The following is a 13231-nucleotide window of genomic DNA, read 5'->3' on the forward strand; positions in this document are numbered from 1 at the left end:
TGAGAAGAGCTGTTTTTGTTGAGAACAACAGATGGAAGCCAGACATACTTGACAGCATGCTTGTTTAATAATAGCTGCTTAGCTATCAGTTTGTTAATAGAAATGAGAAGACGGCTCACACGGTATTAGACTTAACTGAGATGTTGGACCTATTGACTAGAAAACGAGAAGCAAAAAAGCATCTGCACACTCAAATGCTATTTATAATGCAAGCTTCCAGTCAGAGACCTTCTTCAAGGCAAGGACAGGTGGCAAGTGAATGTAGCAGTACAATAGGTTCAAGATACATCACTTGATTAGCGTTCACACATAACAGGTGTCAATGAGTTGAACCTGTGTGGCTAAACATCAAAGGAATTGTAGACCTGCCTATAATACTACAAGTTGAAGACATTGTCTATAACATGGAGACCATTGGATGTACATTTTACACAACCTATACAGAAAGATTGAATAGGCCACAATGGAGATGCATGCTATGTAAACATCAGGCTTAAGCCATCAATAAACAGAGCACATTGAGTCTATTGTATCTATTCATAGCAAAACACTATATTGTAAATATATTATTATTGAAATCCTTATTGAGACCCAGTGTTTGCAATACTCCAAAGGAGTGGATCTAAAGCTGCTGTCTCGGGCACAACCTCCTGTCAACATCACCGCCTCTATGAAGAGTAATCTGCTCTATATCCTGGGACCTAAGGGAGGAAATGGGATGTGAGTGAACATTAAAATGACAGGTAGGTAGTTCATATTCTAACAGTTCACATCATCCAGATATCTGTGGTATTTGAGGATTTATTTTTTAAGAGAAAGGATTGTGATCAGAATATAAAACAAATTAGCCCATATAGAGGTTGGTGCCATCTGGAGCAAAGTTAGAACCCACATATGTGCCTTTTTATGAGTAAAATAAAGTCCCTATAAAGGAGTAAAGGTTGCGCTTCAGGACCAGGGAGGCAAAGACACAGATGAATCCACTGGAGTGAGATTGGCGCAATCTTGAAGATAAAAGCTTAATGCATCTAGATCATTCTCATGGAATATGTTTGTGTGAATGCTTTATACATCTACTGTAACCAATACATTTCTAATTTCTAAGCATTTATTAATGACATAAGTAGAATCTTTATGGAAGTCTAAGAACATATGGCATAATTTAATGACCAACTAAATTAGGCTATAAAAGAGAGCCATTACTAGCTACAATGCCCTGAGGTTCCACAAAGCTTGAATGAATTGCGGGTAACATATAGAACTATCACAGGATATTTACAGTTAAGAAAGTCATGTTCATCTTTAGATATCCAGCTCCATTTCAATTGCATGCATGTTACATCTAGAATCTTCTTCTGGAAATCTGAAGTAGGGTTGACCTTTAATTTCCTGTAGAGTTGTTCATCATCAAGCTGGCGGTAAGCCTCTTTTTAATAATCACTCATGTTCTGCAGTATAATGACACCCCTGTTGTCAGCAGGTTTGGTAATAATGGCTGTGTCTCTGGGGAGTTCCTGTATGGCCAATTTTTCAGTGTGGTTCTTTTAAAAAAAATGTTTTTTGTATTTGTCCAAAATTTTCTTTTTCAACCGCACAGCAGAAAGTTTGGATGGAAGCATTCACTTATACAGGATTTACTTTTGATTTTACACACATATTTGGTAGATCCTTGTATTTCAGAATTACCATACATGTGCTTCAGTTTGATCTTTCTGAATAAGCAAACATTTTAAGGTTTTTCATTATGGGCTTTCCCCTGCTGGAGGGTGTTGGGTCACCAGCGGGTCCTTCGATTAGAAGGCAACTTGAAGAAACGGCGTGTATTTTGGGGTGGAGAAAGGTCAACATTTCATATTCCTCAAAAGTGATTGATATATCGAAAAAAAAAAACAGGGACATGACCAGATATCAGAGAATTGTTGGCACACAAGAACTAATAGAAATGCAGGTAAAATGTCAAGAATGCTTTTCTTACAGTTAGACAAGTTTGAAGTATTATTAGAGAAAAATGAACCTCTTGTCATAGAGACGAAAATAAGACGTTCAAAACCTGCACACACCTTACTGACTGCTGCATATAGTGTGTGTGTGTGTGTGTGTGTGTGTGTGTGTGTGTGTGTGTGTGTGTGTGTGTGTGCTCGGATTTACAGCACACTGATGACTTAATGTTAACATTAGCATGTTAGCTGCTGACATCACCCACACTTCACTGCTTGTGGGTGGATCTATACTCTTATTAATTATGATGCAGTCTACTGCTTGCTTTCATTGGTTGTTGCAATTTGGTCAAATCGACTGTTGCAGCTGGTTGGAGTTTTATTTCAGCGGTAATACAACAGATGTAATTGCTTATGTCTGTAATTTTTGCAGTTTTGCGTTTATTGATTTGCTTGTAGTGGCAAAAACCTGTTCATTATTGCCTCAAAGCCTGTTATGGGATGCAATTGACTTCAAGCTCTCAATGCTGATGCCAACATTTACCAATCACCTTCCCCAGCAGCATCACAACTCTAAACGCAGTGTTGGGAGTGATAATGGTCAGATGTTTGTGTTACTGTGAGATAATTGAGCTGCGAAGTGGGAGGAGCTATTTTGGCAGCCTCTTCCTTGAAGTAGAGGTCCCATTTATTTTTCCCATGAACATTGTTACATAACTCACAGCTTTTCTCAGGCTGGGATCAGCATGAAACGGTTAGGTTAACTCTCACGGTTAGGTCATTAGTACAAAAGATTAACAAATACTTTAAACACTATCAAGTTCTTTGATAAAAAAAAGGTACAATCCCACACACACACACACACACACACACACACACACACACACACACACACACACACACACACACACACACACACACACACACACACAAAATGTCTCCCAAGGTCTAGTTTGGCAAGACACATTTAATCACAGAGCTTAAAATTATATTGTGAACCCTGTTAACAGCAGCTGGATGCTATGATGTTGAAACATTGAAGAATCAATCTGCATCTGTTATCATCAGCAAAGGGTACAGGGCTCACCCATGCCTCACCTGCGACCATTTGACCATCACCTAACCTTAACCTATTATCAAGTTGCAGAAACCCACAACCAAAACTGTTAAAACCTGCAACATTAAGAGAACAGTACAGGGCTGCCAGAATAAACCTAAAGAAAGGCATCTTATGTGCCTACAAAAAAATATATATATTGAGGACCACTTCACAAATAGGGGGCCCAAATTGTATGTGGCAGGGAATTCATCACATCACCTACTTGAAGAGAGACACAGACCCACCTGCAGGCAACAATGCACCACTGGCAAGGGAATTAAATCATCCATTTTACCGCTTTGAGACAAAGGGACCTGACACTGCTGCCACACCTCCACTGGTAACACACTCACCATACAGACATGGGCAGTAAGGTGGATCATCAGCACTGTGAATGTCAAGAAGGCTGCAGGGCCTGATGGAATTCCAGGAAGATTGCTCAGGGACTTTGCCCACCGGCTGGCAGATGTTTTTTACCCACAGACATCGTCAACCTGTCACCGTCCCAGGCTTCTGTACCTGCCTGTCTGAAATCAGCTACAATCATACCGAGGCCTAGACGGAGCAAAATCAGCTGTCTGAATGGCAATTTGATTTGGTCCTAGATTATCACAAATTAAAATAAATATCTTTAAAGTTGCAAATGATTAATTTCACAATCTGATATCCTTGGCTTCATTTTCCAGCTCCATCTTCCCTGGGCGGTTGTACAATTCAAAATGCACTTAAACACTTGCCTTGATGACGGGACTGGCCGAATTCCTTGCTGCCCCATTTAGCATTTTACTGAATCAACGAGCGCACGGTAAGATTGGAAAAAAGTGTTTTAAGAAAAATCTATTTTAAGTTATGAGCATATTAAGAACTGCCTTTCAATGGCCTCTGAGCGGCTTTCAACATGGCAGCGGCGAGCCTGTGGCTTACAGCAAATGGTGCAAACTACAGCAAGTGCTGAGAGAGCTGACAGAGTTGACCTCTTGACCTGCTGCTACATACAGCTCCTTTAACACAGAGAAATAACTTGGGTCCCTTTCTTGCAGTTAATTGACCCTTTGCTAAGTCCTGTCCCTCGAACATCAACTAACCGGCTCTACATCATGGATTCTCGTACAGTTATTTCAGATTTCCTTCATTATCAGTCTGGTAGTGATACTCGGAGAGGAGGGAGATTTATGTTTATAAAATGTTACATTCTATGTAAAAAAAACAACAACAAAAAAAACAGAGGAGCTAATATTAGGAGATAACATTAGCACATTAACTAGCATTAGCACTTCTTTGCTACTCCAACATAATGTATCATGAATGTATACACATTGTGCTTTTGCTTTTTAATGATTGTAACCGGTAATAAAGACTTTGCTTTACACAAGCAGTGTTGTTCCTTAATTGAATGGTCTTCTGTCTTGATTGCCAGGTGCTCTGGTAGTTTACTGTAGCCTTACAATTCTATCTTTATCTATTCAACCTGTTTTCATTAGTGACAGTGTGGGTTCCATGCTAGCTCTGACAGCTTGACGGAGTAGCAGAAGGGGGTGAGGTTTAACAAAGGGCCAGTTGACAGTATACTTATGGCAGGCATGTGCACATGCAGGCATGTGCACTTGTTCACGGAACAAAGGAAGCCCCCTGGTACAATGGTCTCCTGGGAGAACATGAACAAGAGTACGATGGGAAGTGGAATACCATTTGCCACTCAATTCCCAAAGCCTGAATAATAAGTTCAAGCTTCCTACTACCAATTAACTGATGAGAAAAGGTTTCTACCTCCCTTTAATATCTGATGGAGGGATCTAGGCAATCTAGCCTCTTTTCCCCAAGACTTATCTTAACTCTTGCCTTTCCGTCTCATTTGCTCTTCAGCTGACTTTATTCTTTCTCCATTGTTCCTCCCTCTCTTGCCCCATGTTTGGTGTTCCCTTCAACTCTCTTCTCTTCAAAACTCCCTAACATTGCCCTTCCTTCACTCAGCTGTTACAAATGTCAGCTTTATAGGCTGAGCTTTCAGGCATCAGAGGCATCAGTGGTGAGATCGGGCATCTTGGAGAAACCCATAACACGTGAAAAAATGCCCTGTGGTTACCAAAGGCAGTGAAATTATTAGTCGCTCAGGGTATAGATGGAGGAGAGCTGTAATGCACAAGGCTTAGGTGGGTTTATCTGCAGATGGTGTTTTATAGCGTGTGTCCAGGTTTGATTGAATCTTACAGGAATTCCAGTTCCATGTTTAATCACACTTAATAGAGATCCAAGATCCCTGTTTGGTTGAATCAAATAAAGATCCCATCGGGATGACTTACTTTACCAGCTGACAAGTTAGGCTCTGCCCAGCTTTGTACATGTTATGAGGGGCCTGATTTACAGCTCAATGTCTTGACTTGGATTCTTTTTTATGTCCCTATTATGCAGGGGTTTTTTTCTACGTTGCCTCAAGTTGAGGAGCATTGATTCATGGGATAATGTTCCGTGAGTTCAACGTCTCATGATTTATTTCAGCATAGTATCAAGCAACGCACATACAATGACTTCAATACATCGTCTCTCCTGTCATTCTATCCCTATAACAATTTGTCGGCCTATCTGTGACCTCTCCAAGTGACACTTCACAGATGGTCATTTTTCGTCAATGGTGGGCCAATCTGGTGTGCAGACCATGATGCAACACCAGTCGATTGGCGCCGGCCATTATCTGGGGTGTCACGTTTTTAACACCTTCCTGCTGCGCTGAACGCTCGAGTCGCGTGCGGATCTGCCAGTTTGGCCCAACTGTCACTCAGATGGACAGACTCCGCAAGGCCAGACAGTGCACAGCATCTCAAGTAAGGCAGAGCTCATAATTGGACAGTCAGTGCAAAGACTGCTAGTGTGTTGGGCTACAGCAGATATACAACTGTTTTATTTGGCTGAAAAGGGTGATCCCTTTGGCCATTCTGGCATTATCATTTAACAAAAATGTGATTTGTGTTACAAATCTTTTTTATTAAAGATGGAGACACTGATAATTCTTTGTTGCATTCATCTCAAGTGATAATAATTAAATAGTTATGAAAAGCCAAAATAAATGGACCCTTTACAGAGCCTCGGGCCTAATCTGTTTCACTGGTCTTTTATTCTCCATTTACCGTATGATTATTTTTGTGCTGAATAGCAGCCACATCAATAAAGAGATTCTTAAAATGTTTCACTTTCAGCATGCCTTATGCTGATTTGGAACAGTTTCTGATTGGTACCCAAAAGAATCAAGCCATCATAAAAGTCTGTGCAAGTCATTGTGCAGATCCATTAATGATCAACTGTAAATTCACATTGAGGGCAGCTGGCCCAATTGAAATGCAACCAATGTCTTTCTTTCCACATTTACACCAGAAAAGCCAAGAAATCTCTTTGTTCAAAATCCATCCTGCTTGACATCCAGCTACTGTTTCACAGATACGACTATGCCAAGGTCACTGTGGACATGGCAGGCAAGTCTCTGGAGGCAGCGTACGGTTGAGAAAGAAAACCCTGTAAGATATAGCGGTGACTTAGAATATAGCTCCCTCTGGTTTTTTTTAATCCTCCCTGGCCTCTAGTAACTCTGACAATCCCACACACACATGATAGAATGGTTTGGATTAATTGGCGAGATATGAGATTATTGGCCCTGTGATAGACTGGCGTCCTGTCCAGGGTGTACCCTGCCTTCGCCCAATGACAGCTGGGATCGGCTCCAGCCCCCCCCCGTGACCCTGAATACAGGATAAGCTGTAGAAAATGGATGGTAGATGGATGGATATGAGATTATTTTAGAAAAAGAGATATGTCAAGAAAGAATGGACAGCACCATGTTTATTATTCACTGTGATGGATTTAGGATAAAGAAAAAAATGAAAATCTCCTGCATTCTAAAGCAGTCCGGGGAAAAAAATTCTCCATCTTATTTTGCTGTTTAGCCTACAAGGTAATTTGTTACAGAAAGGCAGTAGATAAGAAGGCCCCATTCTCTGAGGTGATGTTAGCAGAGAGAGACTATCCTGACCTAGATGTTGCTCCTCTGAACTATTTGTTCCTAGCTCACTCTACAGTTGTCAGCCCAGGTAACAATGCCATTTGTCACTGTCAACAGCTGGTTTATGGTAGGGGGGGCACTGCTGGGAAATTAGCAGTATCTGTCATTACTGCAACAGCTTTAATTTCTTTGGGGAATAGGTTTTGTTAGCATGTGGACTGGCTTTGTTTTCATTGATGCACACTGTGTATATTACTAGTGTTCATAAGGAGGATATAGACAGCTGTGAGATTATTATACGGGATTATTATACCTTCCAGTGATGGTTAGGTGCCAATTGTGTGATGAAGCTTAATAACCATATTGGTCACTGTATAGAATTCCAACGGGCCACAAAAGAATGGTCATGTTACCTTGTGAGAACACATCATGGGTTATTAGGTTTTTGAAGCTCCATTAGGTGAATCGTATTAGACTCAGATTGCTTCTCTCTTCCGCCACCTAATATAAGCCCTTGGACTCCATTTTTTTAGTTCCACAAATGCCGCAGTGTGGCGCTTAAATAAAAGTGCAAACCGCTCTGTTACAAGGAGCAAACAAGGGCCACACTTTATGCAACTGCAGTAACTGATCCAGAATAACAAGGAATGAAACATCCTAAAAGGGAGTATATATGTCACTAGTTTTAAAAGAGAGAAAAAAAAGTGCAAAGCCTTGATTTTAAGAGTAGTAATGAAAACAGTCTTCTTGACACCCAATAGCTGGCTTCTGGCTGGTCCTATAGCAGACAGAGCCAACTTATTCTCTCGCAATGCTGGGAACAAGAAAGCTGGGTAATAGCTGAGATCGCTCACTGGTGCCCCAATTATATGGACAGAGCTGTTGCCTCAGGACAAGACTTAATGACCATAATAAGGCTTGCCTGTCTGTTGAAAATCCGCTCAGAGTGCATCCACACTGACCTACCGTATCACTCTTGCAAGGTACAGGGTGTTTTGGGTATGGGTGGAGGGTCCGCTGTCCTGTTGGACCCAGTAACCCCTCCTCATTCCATCTCTTTGATGAGGATCAATTTGGAGCCTTTCTTGTGGCTGCTCTTTGATTCAGTATGGCTGAGCCGCTCTGTGATTAATGACAGGTACTTAGCTGGGAGACTGGTCAATCAGCACGCTGGTCCAGTAACTAAATAGGCAGTACGCTGAAGGGGAGACAGGCTTTATCCGGGCAGCAGCACCACCCAGATAAGACCGGGGCCGGCGGGAGCAGAAATAAGTGAGCCCAAAAACTTTGTGCAGTGAGTGTGTGCATGTGTGTCCCCCGTGGGAAATGAAAATAACCTGGAAGTGATGGTAATGGATGATCCAGCCCTTTATTGCCTGATAAAGCCCACCCAGGGTATGAACTCATGAATCATGTCCCACTCGATTCTGTGTGCATTCACACTGCTTTCCATGCAGCGCCTGCTCTCCAGCCCCAACAGAACAATGCCACGTAATCCTGTAATCTTCTTATCGGCACAATTACCACAAGAGAAACACACAAACGGCAGGAGGGGCCAGGGAAATGATCGAAGCTCCCACTGCAAGGTCACACGCACTCTTTACGCTGCTCTTCCAGTGCGCGCGTTAATTAATACATAATGGCTTCTCTATTCGCGTGATGGCTGTGTAGATTGGTATCTCATAGTTTATGGTGTTCATATTTACGGTGGGATTGTTGTCCCCCTCCGGGTCTGGCTGTTACAACACTGACCTCCAGCGTGCGCGCAGAAGGACGGAGCGGAGCGCGTTCTCCTTGGCGCAGGGATCCGCAACTGTCCGTCTGTGTGTTTTGACAGCAACGTGACAAAGCAACGCTCTCCATACTGAAAGTCTGACATTGCAGATAAACTGGACACACGTGAAGCAAGCGCACCCCCAGCAGCGCATTGATCTCGTTAAATTTTCCCCAATAAGTGCCCGTCTATAAGAACAGTTCAGCAGCCTATATTGCGCTTACTTTGTTCACCGTATTCCTCTCCTCCAATAGACGCATCAGCCTCTTCTCCGCGGCGGAGCGGGTCCCTGCTAGTTTTCCTCTAATGCAAAAAAAAAGAGAGAGAGAGAGAAAAAGACACGTGGTTGTTACAAACCTCTCTCAGGACACAGTGGGGACGCGGAGGTGCAGAGATGCGGGCGCAGTCGGGATGGGAGAGGACGCGTTGAGGAGGGAGTGCGCTCTCCAACTATGGAAATTCTCCTGCATGCTTTTGGAATAAGGACTTAAATGACTTATAACGCTCTCTTGCTCTCCCCCTCTCTTTTTTTTCTTCCAGAGACTTGCATACCGGAGGTGGAAGATCGCAGGTGATGAGTGAAGAAAATGCAATTTGCAGTAGATCTTTTTTTGGATGAAATATGCGCTGAGGTCCTAATGAGATATTTCTACAGATTATTTCCGCACATTTTTATTTTTTGAAAAGTAATTTCTTGAAAAAAAAAAAAAAAAAACAGACTCAAAAATGGATTTTTTCAATATCTCCAGTCTGGAGGACGGGATAGAGACGGTCAACATATCTTCTAATTCCACCTCCCAGTACAGCCAGCTCGCTATCTGGGGTCTGGCCGGACTTGTCAGCTTCCTGATTTTGTTTACAATAGTCGGGAACGTCTTGGTTGTTATCGCCGTGTTAACGAGCAGAGCTCTGAAACCACCCCAGAATCTTTTCCTCGTCTCCCTGGCCAGCGCAGACATACTGGTGGCCACTCTGGTCATGCCCTTCTCTCTGGCAAATGAACTCATGGGTTACTGGTTTTTTGGCAAAATCTGGTGTGACATCTACCTGGCTCTGGACGTTTTATTCTGCACCTCTTCTATTGTTCACCTGTGCGCCATTAGTCTGGACAGGTACTGGTCGGTGACACAGGCGGTAGAGTACAACTTAAAGAGGACGCCTAAAAGAGTCAAAGGGATGATCGTGGTGGTGTGGCTGATCTCGGCCGTCATCTCCTTCCCACCGCTGATATCCATGGATAGGAGCAGCAACGAGGCCAGTCCCCAGTGCATCCTGAATGACGAGACCTGGTACATCCTCTACTCCAGTATTGGCTCCTTCTTCGCGCCCTGTGTCATCATGATCCTGGTATACATTCGCATTTACCAAGTGGCCAAGACCAGGACCAGAACAATGTCAGAGAAGAAGAGGGATGTGGACTCGCCACTGGAGAACGGAGTGGACCGAGCCGAAGCGAGCAGAGGAGGGTCGCTGAAGTCCAACAGAGATGGGAGCATGAAAGACCAGGAGCGCGTCAACGGACACTGCCAAGAGCAGGCGGTTCGGTCCCCTCTACCGAACGAGCCCAAACATCCGCCGACGGACCACGACGACGACTTCGAGGACAGCAGCTCGTCAGACGAGAAGCCTAAGAAAAGTTCCATTTCCTCCAAACACCGCCGCGATGACAGAAAGGACAGGAAGTCCAGCCGGAAGAGCAGCTCCGCCTCCAAATACTCCAGCAGGAAGTCGCGCGCCAGTTCCAAGTCCATGGAGCTGTTCTCATCCCGCCGCAAACGCCGGAGCACTGTCAACCGGAAGAAGGTCTCCGCCGCCCGGGAGAAGCGCTTCACATTCGTCCTCGCAGTGGTCATGGGCGTCTTCGTCGTGTGCTGGTTCCCGTTCTTCTTCTCCTACAGTCTGTACGGGATCTGCCGGGAGCCGTGCCAGATCCCAGAGACGCTGTTCAAGTTCTTTTTCTGGATTGGCTACTGTAACAGCTCGCTCAACCCGGTCATCTACACCATCTTTAACCAGGACTTTCGCAGAGCCTTCCAAAAGATCCTCTGTAAGTCATGGAAACGCTCGTTCTGAATCCTCCCTGCATGGATGGGGTTGTAATGGACATTTTACCCAGCAGACACATTTAAACTGTTCTGTAAGATGAAGTGCCGGCCCGAGGGGCTTTTCCACATTTACTTTCAGGGATTGTACTAGAAATGAAGGGATGATCAAACTAAGGTGCAGAAAAGGAGTTCTTTCAACGCAATTCGAGCTGCCTTTAGACTCTGATGTAGGCTTCAGCTTATTTCCCCCCCCTACCATTGACTCCTTCTTCCCTTCATTGAATTACAATAAACTGACTTATACCAGTCACGGTGATGCATGCACGCCACAGTTGCTGCACTTGGATGAACTGCACATCGGGCGAAGGGTTTACAGAGACACCTGGTTCAAAATGTGACCTCATTCACTGAATACAAAGCGAAGGCCTTGACAATCTGCACACAACCCTTGCTCGTGACGTTAGATAGTGGTACCTATCTTTTCTCTCTTCTCCGACTCGATTTTTCCTACCTTTCTACTACGTCGCACTCTCAACATGAGGACCAATGGGACGAAGGGGCTTCTTGCTTACTGTTTCAGTAGCAAAACAGTTTCACTAAAAACTAAGAAGAAAAAAAAGACTCTTTAAAAAAAGACTCATTCTCAAAGACTAAAAAGTCATATTTGTGAAGATGTGGGAGCTTGGAGCTGCAGTGAAAACGTGGAAGTATATTTTGTGTGAACTTTGACATGTGGCTCGGACTCCGTCTGGATACAGTGGCGTGAACAGTAGAGTGGCATTTGGGCAATTTCCTCTCCTAACCAGACATGTATTTGCACCTTCCACTCCCCTCTGAGAAAATAGATGGAATACGGAGGTATGCTGAGGCACAGGGACACCCACTGAAGCTTTCACTGTGTGTGTGCGTGTGTGTGCGAGTGAGTGTGCTCCTGTCTTTAGCTACCTTTGGAGGCATATTTTCAGACAAAAGACGAGCTAACGCGAACGAAAGCTGCGTCCTCAATTTTGAAGATTGAGATGTTCGGGTAAGTGGTTAAATGAAAGGGTTAAGGGTTAAGCAAGGAGGTTATGGTTAGGTTAACTGTCCAAGATATAAATGTAAATCTATTTAATGTCCCCAAAAATGACTTGTGAAAAAATGTGTGTGTGCTTGTTTGTGTGTGTGTGTGTGTGTGTGTGTGTGTGTGTGTGTGTGTGTGTGTGTGAAAGAGAGGACATAACAGTGAAACTCTGGCGATAAAAGTGAGCTGGAGAGTTTATTGCATCTCATCAAAACTGCCAGTTAGTTGTGTGCGTGTGTGCGTGTGTGTGTGCGTGTGCATACGAAGGTGAGTGTGCGCGGGTGTATGAACCTGCTTTCTCAAATGGCCTGATTTTTCCTCGTCAAGTGTCTTTTATTCTCCACCATGCTATGTTTGTCACACTTCTTTTCGCTCCCTTACAGCCACAAAAAGCACTTAGCCATGATAAAAAACCGAACCGCACACTCAGGCTGCTCTCACACGCATATGAACACACACATTGGTATATACACAAAGACATAAAAATGACTTAGCAAGTCATTATTTCATCCTCGCATTTCAAACGTTTAGAGCCAGAAGGGCTTATGCTTTCTTTTCTCGTGTGTATAGTAGTTGAAGAGAGTACAATATTATTGTGTGGTGCCTCATAATCACACGTTTCGATATGCTAAAAATGTACCGTTTGTATAATGAACAACGCTTTGAAAGATTTTCATGTGACACCAACCTCTCTCCTTTTCTAAAAGAGCAAGTGTTTACTTCTCTGCTTTGAGCACACTTCAACGATCAAATAAAGAGATGACTTCAGACATTTGAGCGCACGACTGCATTCTTCATCGCTGTTAATAGTTCTCTCTTTTAAATTTTTTTTTTTTTGTGACACTGTTTATTTATGGCAATGTAAGCATATGTTGCTCAGGCGTGTGAGCATTGGTGAGAGTACAAATCGGACTTGGACTTGTGATGGGGAAACTGAAATCATGTGTTGAATTCATACACAATGTCACGTTATCAAAGTTGCAATGTTCCATTTGCAGATGTTTGCTATAGGCTTCGTGTTGCTGAAGCCTGCAACAACTAATCAAAACAGTAATCATATCACGAGCATATGAGACAATTTAGAGTACTTGTACCCTGAGGGATACTTTTGCCAGGGGACAGATTGTGGAAGCTCCTTCAATAAAATAAATGCATGCAATGCATGCAGACTTCCTAGTCGACATGCACCGCTAAGATGATTAAACACATCTAACGTGCTCTCCACGTGGTAGTTACATGAATCCAAACTTTGCATTTTAGTTTATTAAACACTATCCACTTTTAGTAAATAATAGTATGAAATTAGATGCTGGTTGAAATTCATT

General features: G+C 43.3%; 1 protein-coding gene across 1 annotated transcript; it reads left to right on the plus strand.

The window, feature by feature from the left end:
- The first annotated feature begins 9509 nt into the window (after positions 1-9509).
- On the plus strand, positions 9510-12668 carry adra2c (adrenoceptor alpha 2C). The gene is made up of 2 exons (XM_084006359.1): positions 9510-11870; positions 11911-12668. Exon 1 carries the CDS (start codon positions 9525-9527, stop codon positions 10869-10871), a length of 1347 nt encoding a protein of 448 aa, XP_083862485.1. The 5' UTR covers positions 9510-9524; the 3' UTR covers positions 10872-11870; positions 11911-12668.
- The last annotated feature ends 563 nt before the right edge of the window (positions 12669-13231 follow it).

The sequence above is a fragment of the Eutrigla gurnardus genome (genome assembly GCF_963514095.1).
Source record: "Eutrigla gurnardus genome assembly, chromosome: 3".
In the NCBI taxonomy this organism is placed as follows: Eukaryota; Metazoa; Chordata; class Actinopteri; order Perciformes; family Triglidae; genus Eutrigla; species Eutrigla gurnardus.